At 37.2% G+C, this 13101-nt stretch overlaps 1 protein-coding gene across 1 annotated transcript; it reads right to left on the bottom strand.

Moving 5' to 3' along the window:
* Positions 1-4527: 4527 nt before the first annotated feature.
* Positions 4528-11868, bottom strand: kcnk3b (potassium channel, subfamily K, member 3b). Its single transcript, XM_048191740.1, has 2 exons — positions 11376-11868; positions 4528-6267 (listed from the first exon to the last, which is right to left on the bottom strand). Exons 1-2 carry the CDS (start codon positions 11656-11658, stop codon positions 5399-5401), a joined length of 1152 nt encoding a protein of 383 aa, XP_048047697.1. The 5' UTR covers positions 11659-11868; the 3' UTR covers positions 4528-5398.
* Positions 11869-13101: the final 1233 nt, after the last annotated feature.

Here is a 13101-nt window from a genome sequence, read left to right as displayed (position 1 = left end):
GGAAATTAAAAATCAGACACATAATTACTAGAGGCAACAGTAATAATCAAAAGGTGAACATTTATTAATAAGCAATTTAATAAATGTTTACTGTTTACTTATTATTCATTAAACTTATGAATAAATGTTAATTTATTAAACATATTAAGAAATATTAACTTCCATTCTATTTTGGGTTCATTTTAAGCAAGCAATATAGTCATTTTTAAACAATAGTTGAGTTAAATAAAACTACCCAGAAGGTCGGTCAAATATTTAACCCATCCACTTGGTCAAAAAACCCGACTGTTGGGATTGTCCATATTTAACCCAACTTGGGTTGTTTTTAACCCAACATTTTTTACACTCTAAAAAAAGTGCTATATAGCACTAAAAGTGGTTCTTGGCTCATAATCATATAGGGGAACCACTTTTGTATGTAGCACCATATCTTTAAAGGTGCTCTACTGCCCCTTTGTTAAATGGTGTGTTGTAGAACCCATAAGAGATGCCATATCACATTTTATTTCTTCAACAAAAATGGTGCTAAACAGCACCAACAGTGGTTCTTTGGCTCGTAAAGAACCTTTAAAGGGGTTTAGCAGGTTCTTTGTACGGTAGTGATGCTATATAGCACCTCAGTCATCCCAAAGAGCCAGTCAAGAACCGCTGAAGAACCACTGAAGCACCAAGATTTGGTGCTATACAGCACTTAAAGTAGTTCCCCTATGATTATGAGCCAAAGAACCACTTTTAGTACTATATAGAGCCATTTTTTAGAGTGATTTCAGATGCAGCCAATGACTAAATTTATAGGATAAATAAAATAAAAAAGTCCCATCCTATTTTTTTTTTTTTTTTAAACAATTGTTTCACTCCAAAATATACTATAGTAGTAAACATTTGAAGTGGATCAAAAAAGTTCATCAGAGTTGTCCTAAGAACTAAGTTGTCCTAAGAAGAAGGTTTTAGGACAACTTTGATGAAAGGTTTTGATCCACTTCAAATGTTGACTACTGTACATTAAATGTGTTGCAATGCTATGTCATTCTGACTCATCTGGTAATGTCATACATCATGCATGCACATTATGGTAAATGTGAAAATGAACACAGAAAAAATGAAAAAAAGTGTTTTTAGTGGGTTCAAAAATAATTTCAGTCAAACCTAACTTTGCTTGTTTTCACAAAATGTTGACAACATTCTACCAAAGAGGGCAGTCGTGGCCTAATTATTTAGACAGTCAGGCCCCGTTTACATTAGTGTGTTTTCATTTTAAAATGAAAACAATCCTCATTTATACTGCCGTTTCCACTTAGAAACAATCTCACAACATCACATCATGTAACAGATGCTGCCGAGAGAGACAGCTCGGGGCTGTGTTTCCCAAAAGCATTGTAACAATAGCCACCAACTGTCTTTACGATCAGTTTAGGCTTGCAATGCTTTTGGGAAACGCAGCCCTGGTCTGCTTTTGTCCTATTCCGATAGAGTAATGTGGGCAGCCATGCCTTCATTTTCAAAAGTCTCAGTTATGGTCTGTTTACATGGAAACACAACCCTGGGGTTTTCAAACTAAAACAGGGTCTGCAGCATTTTCAAAACTCTCTGTTTTCGAGGTTTGATAATGCCGGCGTAGTGTATAGACGCCAGGCGTAACCGTAGCAAAAGTTATGCATTTTAAAACTAAAACGCACTAGTGTAGATGGGGCTTCAGACTGGTAACCAGAAGATTGCAAGGAAATAACTGGCAAGAAATAACTTTGCCCTTGAGCAAGGCACCTAACCCCCAATCACTCCCTGGGCGCCACAGCAAAAATAGCTGCCCACTGCTCCAGGTGTGTGTGTTCACAGTTTGCAATGTGTGTGTTCACTACTCACTACTCCTAATGTGTGTGCACTAACTGGATGGGTTAATGCAGAAGATAAATTCCAAGTATGGGTTACCATACTTGGCCTTCACGTCACTTTCACTTTTTCACTTTCAAAAAAGGTTAACTTGTATTGAACTTGGAACATATTCCTTATTAGACCTTTTACAGTACAAACACTGTGAAAATGCATATCCTTTAGTTTTACTGACATTTGGCATAATAAGGATCAATTCCACATGAACAAAAAAACATTTTTCTATTCTTTTTTATTATTTTTCTAATCAGCAAAGAGTTATTTTTGCCCTGTATCTTTTAGTAAGAACAAAAATAGAAACATAAATGTACATTCTGTCCTCCCCTCATTGACCTGCTGGCCAAAAGATATTTTTTACCTTTCACATGAATGTAGATGCCAAACCAGAAAAATACAGAAGGAAAAGCAACAGATGCCGCCACCATGGGGGGGCAATACAGGCATTTGTTGTAATGGCGTTCCTTCTGTCACTGTGTCATGCAGGTTTAATAGCTGAAGGCAAAGTCTTGGGCACAAAGCGCTTTCTCCTTGGCAGGATGTGAAGATGGCACACACTCCTCTGTGGGCCAAACATAGCCTGAGCAGCAAGGCCTCTCTGAGTCATGGGGGATACACAGGACACGATGTCCAGATCAGTGCTGAGAGCACTTGGAGGGTCCGTATGGGATAACTGCTGTTTTTCCAAGAGCTCTAGTTCAGACCAAGGTCATATTTATACTTTATCTTCAAAGTTGACATTTATGTGTTAAACATCAAGTGTAATTGGATACCTCAGGTTCAATGGTCGTATACGCTTTCCATGCTGAGATGTTGGCTCTGATATCATTGTTACATAGACAACTCTGTCCTAGTTTTGAAAAACAAAGTCATCTGCAGCCAGTCTGAATATTATTTTATCAGTCCACGTGACCTCCATCAGGTTAATATGTTTAAGGAGGTTTTAAAAAAGGTCAGATTATTCCCTTAACACACTGTACAGAGCTGGGCAGAGAGCAGGAGTCATATTGGTTTGCCATCTGGATCAACAAATACCTGATAGGTGTTTCATTTTGCTGGTTACACTGAGGTCTAAAATAGCGTATTACAGGAGACTCATTACAGTAATGGAGTGGGTACAGTCTGACTATAATATCCTTTATCAGATCACAGTATACTTAATAAAGTGTGTCAGATGTAGTTTTCTCAATATTGCAAAAACTATCAATGCAAACTGCAGAATTGAGGAGCTGGCTGCCTTTTAAGGAGTTGGAATTTGAGTTGAATTGGCTATACCCCACAGGAAGCTGAACTGATGGGAATTTATTGAATTTCAATACAGATCATGCATTCTACGAAGCCACCAAGGGGAAATGGTGATGGAAGAAAATCTTAGAAAGGAGAAAAAGAATTATCCTGAAATTTTTTCAAGTTTTATTATATCAGAACTTTTACTTTGCCCTGAGACGCTTTGCTTTCTCTCTCAAAAATATTGCGTTCCTCTGAGAAACTCAGTGTTCACTCACAAAAGCATTAAAGGGTTAGTTCACCCAAAACTGAAAATTAATTACTCGCCCTCATGTCGTTCCACACCCATAAGACCTTCGTTCATCTTTAGAATACAAATTAGGATATTTTTGATGAAATCTGATGGCTTAGTGAGGCCTCAATTCCCAGCAAGATAACTAACACATTCAAATGCCCCGAAAGCTACTAAAGACGTATTTAAAACAGTTCATGTGACTACAGTGGTTCAACCTTAATGTTTATGAAGCGACGAGAATGCTTTTTGTGCGGCAAAAAACAAAATAACGACTTTATTTAACAAAATCTAGTGATGGACGATTTCAACACTGCTTCATGAAGCTTCGAAGCTTTACGAATCTTTTGTTTCGAATCAGTGGTTCTGAGCGCGTATCAAATTGCTAAAGTCACATGATTCCAGTAAATGAGGCTTTGTTATGTCATAATTGTTTTGAAATTTCAATGCAGTTTGATACATGCTTCGAACCACTGATTCGAAACAAAAGATTCGTAAAGCTTCGAAGCTTCATGAAGCAGTGTTTTGAAATCGCCCATCACTAGATATTGTTGAAAAGTCATTATTTTGTTTTTTTTTGGTGCACAAAAAGTATTCTCGTCGCTTCACAGCTTCACAGCTTGCTTACAGATCTACCACAGGCTCAGCACCCTCCTACTTCCACTCACTCTTACGAGTCTACACTCCTACCAGAAACCTGCGCTCATTAAAGGAGCGAAGGCTTGTGGTACCATCGCAGAGAGGCACGAAATCACTTTCCAGAACATTCTCATTCACTGTCCCTTGCTGGTGGAATGATCTTCCTGCCTTCATCCGGAATGCGGAATCCCTGGCAATATTCAAAAGACAGCTGAAAACCCATCTCTTTCATGAGCACTGAACCTCATCTTAAAAAAAACAAAAACAACAAAAAAAAACTTCTTATTCCTATCCTTTCACTTCCTCTAATCCCTCTCTATTGTAGTTTAGGATAATCTGAGCACTGCCTATAACTTGTATTATGAGCACTTCTTGTCTATTTGGCAATGTAACATTAAGGTTGAACCACTGTAGTCACATGAACTGTTTTAAATATGTCTTCAGTAGCTTTCTGTGCATTTGAATGTGTTAGTTATCTTGCTGTCAATTGAGGCCTCACTGAGCCAACTGATTTTATCGAAGGCCTTATGGGTGTGAAACAACATGAGGGTGAGTAATTAATGACATAATTTTCATTTTGGGGTGAACTAACCCTTTAAAATGACGTTTCCCTCCAGTCTCATTATTTCCATCACCAGTTTTGCGAGCTCAAGTTGAATTTTGCAAGTGAACGCAAACGTATTGCAATATTTTTTTCCCTCCCATCGCATATTTTTTCAATCACCATAATGAAATATGTAGGCTAAATAGAATTTTTTATATGTTTTACTTCAAACATAATTGACATTTCAAACACTATCTATCTATCTATCTATCTATCTATCTATCTATCTATCTATCTATCTATCTATCTATCTATCTATCTATCTATCTCAATTCAAATTCAACTCAAATTCAGGAACTGAATTGGAATTTAAAAAGGCATTCTCAGTTCAATTCTGAACAATAAACAACACTGCAATGCAAAGCCAAAAAGTATTGAAATTTATAGAAAATGAACAAATTTACAATTTTTATACCATAAGCATTTCATCTGAACAGGGTAAAATAATATTCAAGATTTTAAGTTTTTTGGTCAGAATATGTTTTTAGTAACTGTTAAAACATTGTTTATTGCACTGTTTCAGGGAGTAAATGTGCTATCTGAAGTATAAGACCGTTTGAATTCTCCTAACAGTCATCAAAGCGTTGATAGAGAATAGATGTGTTTGTGTAAAAAGACTCCTAGCGGATCTCTTTCATCAATCCACCCCAATCTTGGGTGGTCCGATCAATCATCTTTATGTGAATGCTATCAAAATAATTCATGTGACTCATTAAAAGATCTACAGTGACTGTATAAGAAAGTGAGGTGATTCAGACAGAGCTGCGTCTCTTGGAAAAGAGCCTGAACGGTGAGATGTTTCTCAGGTCAGCAGACACAGTGCTAATGGCCGAGCAGCGTTGAGGGTTACACACGCAGCCCGTGGGGCTGGGTTTGAAAAAGTGGTGGGGAGATATGTCTCCTTGCTCCATTAGCGCATCAGTGAAGGACAGATCTTGCGGGAGGATCACCATTTTCTCTCTGCTTTTGTACCACAGGCAGGAGCACACCGTCTGGAAGTGAAGCACCTCAGCGTAGACGCTCTTCAGCCCTCGCCTTCTGTCTCGCCCCACGGCGGCTGGGCTCGGAGGGTCTGGACAGCGCAGAACAGGATCTTTGTGTTTATCTTTGGAGAGTAGCGCCCTCTGCGCCGCGTCTCTTCTCTCGTCCTCTGTGTTCATCGTCATGAACCGTAGCACCACTAGATTGAGGAAAGCACCGATTACTGTGAGGCCCATCAGGATATAAACAAAACTAAAGGCCACGTAATTAGGGTTGGTTTGGAGAGCGTTGTCCTTCTGTAGGGCGACGTAATCTCCGAAACCGATGGTGGTGAGGGTGATGAAACAGTAGTAGAAGGCATGGAAAAAGGTCCAACCTTCGTAGTGGGAGAAGGCAGCTGCTCCTACGCACAAGGTGCTGATGCAAGAGAAGAAGCCGATGATCACCATGTTGGCCATGGAGACTTCCGGCCTCCGCAGGCCCATGCATTTCTTGGCTTTGTGCAACAGGAAGCGGACGAAGGTGTTGATGCGTTCGCCCAGGCTTTGGAACATCACCAGGGTGAGGGGGATGCCTAGAAGCGCATACCCCATGCAGAATGCTTTCCCAGCATCCGTACTGGGGGCGGCATGGCCGTAACCTTGGGAAGAAGAGCAGAACAAGATAAGCGGTTCAAAGAACCAACATTTTCATGGAAGACTTGATGGGATGTTGTATGTTTAGATGTTTGTAGACCTTAACCCCTTCAGACCTGCATCCATTAGACATCACATGATTTTTGGTTTGAGCCAATAAAATTTTATGTTCTTATAATATGGGTAATGTCTGGTCACTTATTGGTTCCTGATCAAGCAATCACAATGAATATATGACCCCTAACTTCTAACTTAAGCATAACTATACGTAACTCACTGCTTAAAGGGTGTTTAAGCAGTGAGTTACAACGTATGAGAATGACACAAAAGATATTAAATAAAGTTGTTGTTTTTGTTTTGTTTTTGCGCACAAAAAGTATTCCTGTCGCTTCATAAAATTAAAGGGTTAGTTCACCCAAAATTGAAAATTCTGTCATTTATTATTTACCCTCATGCCATTCTACACCCGTAAAACCTTCGTTAATCTTCGGAACACAAATTAAGATATTTTAGTTGAAATCCGATGGCTCTGTGAGGCCTGCATAGGGAGCAATGACATTTCCTCTCTCAAGATCCATAAAGGTACTAAAAACATATTTAAATCAGTTCATGTGAGTACAGTGGTTCAATATCAATATTATAAAGCGACAAGAATATTTTTGGTGCGCCAAAAAAAACAAAATAACGACTTATTTAGTGATGGCCGATTTCAAAACACTGTTTCAGGAAGCATCGGAGCATAAATGAATTAGTGTGTCGAATCATGATTCAGATCGTGTGTCAAACTGCCAACAGCTGAAATCACATGACTTTGGCGCTCCGAACAGCAGATTCGATGCGCTGATTCATTTACGCTCCGATGCTTCCTGAAGCAGTGTTTTGAAATCGGCCATCACTAAATAAGTCGTTATTTTGTTTTTTGGCAATCCAAAAATATTCTTGTCGCTTTATAATATTAATATTGAACCACTGTACTCTCATATATACTGATTTAAATATGTTTTTAGTACCTTTATGGATCTTGAGAGAGGAAATGTCATTGCTCCCTATGGAGGCCTCATCGGATTTCAACTAAAATATCTTAATTTGTGTTCCGAAGATTAACGAAGGTCTTACGGGTGTGGAACGACATGAGGGTGAGTAATAAATGACAGAATTTTCATTTTTGGGTGAACTAACCCTTTAAGGTTGAACCACTGCAGTCATGTGGATTATTTTAACAATGTCTTAAGTACCTTTCTGGACCTTGAAAGTGGTGGTTAAATTGTTGTCTATGGACGAGTCATATACCTCTCGGATTTCATCAAAATATCTTAATTTGTGTTCCAAAGATGAACAAAGGTCTTACAGATGTGGAACGACATGAGGATGAGTAATAAATGACAGAATTTTCATTTTTGGGTGAACTAACCTTTTAACCACAATAGAAGAATGCATTGTTGGAGAAACTATGCTAGGCACAATTTCAAAAAATTTAACTTAGTCGCACATCCGTTGTTCGAACCATGTTGGTTAGAACTGTCATTAATGACATCACGCATGTGATAGAGTAATAACTTTTAATAATTAATCAGTTTGAGATTAAATTAATGTCAGATTATTGCTGTAAATAACGAACATGGCATTTGCTTCTTTTGTTCTCTTTCTGGAAGTTTGATTCAAGCGTGAGTTCCCTCTTACGTCACACCTCCTGGATTACCTTGAGGTACTAGAGCAGGTACGCACACATGCACTCTTCAAAAATGGCACATTCTTTCTCTTGATAAACTAAGTCAATAAAGATATAGATTGCACAGCATGTTAGCTTGCTTATTTTGCTAAAAAGCATGTCATGTTAACAAAAACTAGGCTTCTAACCACACAAATTTGCGATGCTGTTTGCTAATGTTCGAAACACTGAATCAGTGAATTATGCTTGTAATGACGGAACTTAGTTGGCTAACAATGCGTTTGGGAAACGCACCACTTATCGAGCTTCAAGCATCATAAAAGACAGGTATGGGTAAGACAGGATGAGGAGTAAAGGCCCATTCACACCAAGAATGATAACTATAAAGATAACACTAAAGATATAGTTCTAAAATCATTGTAAATATAAAAGAATAGCCGAGTCCACATCACAACTATAACGATAACAGCACTCGAGAAGCGATATTGTTTGAATCACTTTCAGAGAGATTTTTTTTTTCAGCTGATGAATGATAAAATCATTGACTGCCAATCAGAATCCATCCTGCTTTAAAAAGCTTGTGCATTTAAAGAAGCAGACGGCAAAACGCTGGTGTGGACACTAATATAGTTATTGTTATAGTTATCGTTCTTGGTGTGAATGGGCTTAAAAGGGTTAGTTCAGCCCAAAAATGAAAATTCTGTCATTTATTACTCACCCTCATGTCGTTTCACACCTGTAAGACCTTCATTCATCTTCGGAACACAAATTAAGATATTTTTGATAAAATCCAATGGCTCAGTGAGGCCTCCATTGCCAGCAAGATAATTAACACTTTCAATGCCCAGAAAGCTACTAAAGACGTATATTTAAATCAGTTCATGTGACTACAGTGGTTCAACCTTAATGTTATGAAGTGACGAGAATACTTTTTTTCAAATCAGTGGTTCAGAGCGTGAATCACACTGCCAAAGTCACGCCCCCCAGTGGTGAACCATTGTAATTTCAAAACACTTATGTCATAACGAAGCCTCCTTTTACTGAAATCATGTGACTTTGGCAGTTTGATTCACGCTCCGAACCACTGATTCGAAACAAAAGATTCGTAAAGCTTCGAAGCTTCATGAAGCAGTGTTTTGAAATCGCCCATCACAAGATATTGTTGAATAAAGTCGTTATTTTGGTTTTTTTTGCACACAAAAAGTATTCTCGTCACTTCATAACATTAAGGTTGAACCACTGTAGTCACATGAACTGTTTTAAATACATCTTCAGTAGCTTTCAGGGCATCTGAAAGTGTTAATTATCTTGCTGTCAATGGAGGCCTCACTGAGCCATCGGATTTTATCAAAAATATCTTAATTTGAGTTCTGAAGATGAACGAAGGTCTTACGGGTGTGGAACGACATGAGGGTGAGTAATTAATGACAGAATTTTAATTTTGGGGTGAACTAACCCTTTAAACCCCTTTTTTATGTTCATGGTAGTCTCATCAACTTCCACCTATTATAATCTTGATAGTATCAAGCTGATAATTTTCAACGTTAATCTGAAGATCTTTCAGAGTTGTAGAACACAGGTTAGTCAAGACTGTACCAGAGTAAGCTACCATGAAATGTCAATAGGTCAATATGTTCCACTGACTGTGAGATTTACCTACGTAATTCAGCTGTGCATAGAATAACATTAGTGTTCTTTGGAGGTGTATGTCAGGTAAACAACCTCTTAAGAATTCTGAATATACTTAAAGAAGTAAACAGGCCGGTCAATATCTTCACAGTTTGTTATTGACCAGAGTCATCAGACTATTCATCAGATGCACACCCCCCACATTTATTTGTACTGGATGTTTTTTAACATTCTGTAAATATTATTACCGAAATTCATTGCACTTAGCCATCTCAATGTTGTTATGATGATGCTGTAAACTCCACAATGAGGGCAGACTAATACGGCATTAGCCTGGAGATTTGTTGAAGCTCTGCACATAGTTCTCCGTATTGGGATACCAAAAAGATTCACGTTTTCAACAAGCAAATTAGGTCAATGAAGTTGAAATTAATGAAGTATAATCTACTGTTATGTGTCTATGACATTACAGAATTGCTGTTCTTGCTTTTATCAGGACAAAGGCTAATTCTGTACCTATAAATTGGGTAATACATAAAAAATAATAAAATAAACCATCATGTTCTGCTGAGCATGACTATACTTTTTTCATGTACATGAACAAATAATAGCCATAACTCCAAAACTAACTTAAAGTTAAATGATTTATTTAAATATGTTCATCTGACCTAATCCAAACCCTACAGATCACGTGAATCTTTAACCCTATCACAAATAAAAACTGATGGTAGGCCTAACCTACAAATGGTAACATCTAAATTAATTATATTCAAGTCAAAAATATTATTTCATTCATTACATTTTTCATGTTAAAATTATGATATGATTATTTGTACAGTATATAATCACTTCCATTAAGAATAGTAAAAGAGATTTCAATCTTCAGTCTTTCAAACAAAAACATGAGGGTTAAAAGAGAAATAAATAAACCTGTAAAATGTTTTTAGCTGTAATTGTCGTTCGAACAAGCAATGCAACATCAGCTAGTGAAAACGCAGAGAAAACTGACATAACATACATTAGCATTTTGTATGGTGCTCTTCTAAAAATAACCCATGACCATTTTTGAACTAATCCACCGGAAGCAATGACCGAAATCACCATGAACTGTAACACAGGATTAAGCACTTCAGTGATGACTGTATATGAGCGTTCTTCTTCATATGGCTCATTTATCAATCTTATCATCCGATCTAAGTTAATTAGCCTATATGTCTTAAGCAGTCTTAGCGAACATATTTCAGGAAGATTGAATTTTGCCGAATTTAGGCTAAATAAATAAATAAAAATCAGAAAACCTCAAAGTAAAATGCTAATTTTACGTTTAAAAATATGTCAGCTGCAGTTGCCAGAACTTTACAGTTTACAGGATGACATTTTGGTGACTGTATCTTTTAAAGTCCCAAGCTATATGATTACATTTTTACATAATATTATGCTATTATTCTTACTATTTGAGAAAATATGTGCAATGGAAAACCAAACAATGACTTTAAGTCCATCGAAATTGTCAGCAAGATAAAACAGGAACACAAAACATTAATGTTATAAGCAACTAAATCTGATTGTTCGTGGAGGGAATTGCCATTTTCACATAAATTATAAGATTCATAATTTAATAAATGCATATATGCATTTTATCTTGTGAAGTAGGCTACACTGCGTTTCTTATTCTTATTCGATTTTGAACAACATTAAAATATTTTCTAAACCTAAAGATGAGCTTATAAGCAATGCAACAGGCTAGGAAACTATAAAACATCATTAGACAAGAAATCACAAATTAAGTTCATCAGTTAAGAACTGAAAAATTACCTATGGTCGTTATCACAGTGATGGCAAAATAAAAAGACCCGGCGAACTTCCACTGGACTCCTGCTTTGTGAGGCTTCAGAAACAAAACGACCTTTTCAATCTGATCAAAATCAAGCCTGGTGAGATTATATTTATGCATGAGTAGAAATTTTCGATAGTCAAGCTTAGCCTTCTGGGTTTTCTCTTGCTTTGACTCGAGAGCGTCGAAGACTCCCGCTCCAATGAGTAAATAGGACAAAGTGCAGATAATTAAGACGAGTGTCCGCACGTTTTGCCTCTTCATCTTCTCATAGTCGCTTCAAAATATCCATCAGTTTTCAAAGCTCCGGTCCGGGCATTGGAACTTTCCTGATTCATGGCTTGTCATAACTCTCTTGGACCCCGTGGCAGCAAGAATCCAACTGAGGGTCTCCTGGAAAAGTGGCCACAAGGCACCGCTATTAAAAGAAGTCATGTTTAGTGGGAGCTGTTCTTTCAGCACCACCCCCAGGGACTGAGACACACACTCCTTATATGGTCATTTGCTCCTTCAAGTTAGTTTGAGCAGCACACTGGTGAACTGGAAGACGGAATGGTTTATACAGTGATGTATTACATTGTAATTCATATAGGGGCTATATGTATGAATTTTCATGCATCGACCATTTTCACAGACTGTGATGATTCGTTTTAACGGTCATCAGTATCGTAAATTCTGCACAGTTTTTTATTTTTTCATTTTTTTTAAACGTAGGTACATGCATAACACTAGGTATACTTAGTATTATATTACCTTTGCATCAAATTACAATTGCTCTCTATTTTTTTCCTCTTTTTTAAAGTTGTGAAAACACTATTGTTGGGTTTTTCCTTTGCTATTTGAGCAAATGGAAACACAGCTTGTAACGAAACATAAAAAAAAAAGAGACCTTCTCCGAATTTTTATTATGAAAGCCTGTAGACTGATTTTATGTAAAAGACTCGGACCGGTTTCACCGGGAAAATCCAAAGGATGTGACGTTTACGCGCGCACGAACGAGGACACATGAAAAGAATGATTGTACAATGTTCAGGATAATGCAAAAAGAGCCATTCTTTACTGTAATGTCAATGTGTCATGCAACGAAAACGGATTCTATATAGTCTGTCTCAAACATAGGCCTATTTTATATTCAAACTATCATAATGACCTCATTTGTCGACATGATGCCGGTGAATTGCAAAGCTTGTGCAAATAAATCCACATCGCTATCAGATGCTTTCTTAAAGGGTTAGTTCATCCAAAAATGAAAATTACGTCATTAATTACTCACCCTCATGTCGTTTAACACCCGTTAAGACCTTCGTTCATCATCCGAACGCAAATTAAGATATTTTTGATAATGGCTCAGTGAGGCCTCCATTGACAGCAAGATAATTAACACTTTCAGATGCCCAGAAAGCTACTAAAAACATATTTAAATCAGTTCATGTGAGTACAGTGGATCAATCTTAATATTATGAAGTGAACTATTGAAATTTCGAAACGCTTAGTACGTAACAAAGCCTTGTTTACTGAAATACTGAAACAAAATATTTGCAAAGCTTCGAAGCAGTGTTTTGAAATTGGACATCACTAAATATTGTTGAAAAGTCATAATTTTGAGGGTTTTTTTTGGTGTACAAAACGTATTCTCGTCACTTTATAATATCAAGGTTGAACCACTGTAGTCACATTAACTGTTTTAAATATGTTTTGAGTACATTA

This window comes from Megalobrama amblycephala, linkage group LG5 (assembly GCF_018812025.1).
Source record: "Megalobrama amblycephala isolate DHTTF-2021 linkage group LG5, ASM1881202v1, whole genome shotgun sequence".
NCBI classification, from domain to species: Eukaryota; Metazoa; Chordata; class Actinopteri; order Cypriniformes; family Xenocyprididae; genus Megalobrama; species Megalobrama amblycephala.
The sequence above is the reverse complement of the archived record's forward strand: the minus strand, read 5'-3'. Positions and strand labels throughout refer to the sequence as shown.

Bases quoted from the DNA above. Each gene is read 5' to 3' on its own strand.
- kcnk3b (XM_048191740.1), bottom strand. From the start codon at position 11,658: ATGAAGAGGCAAAACGTGCGGACACTCGTCTTAATTATCTGCACTTTG. The intron at 6,268-11,375 runs GTAATTTTTCAG...CTTCTTCCCAAG, and splicing joins CACTGTGATAACGACCATAG to GTTACGGCCATGCCGCCCCC.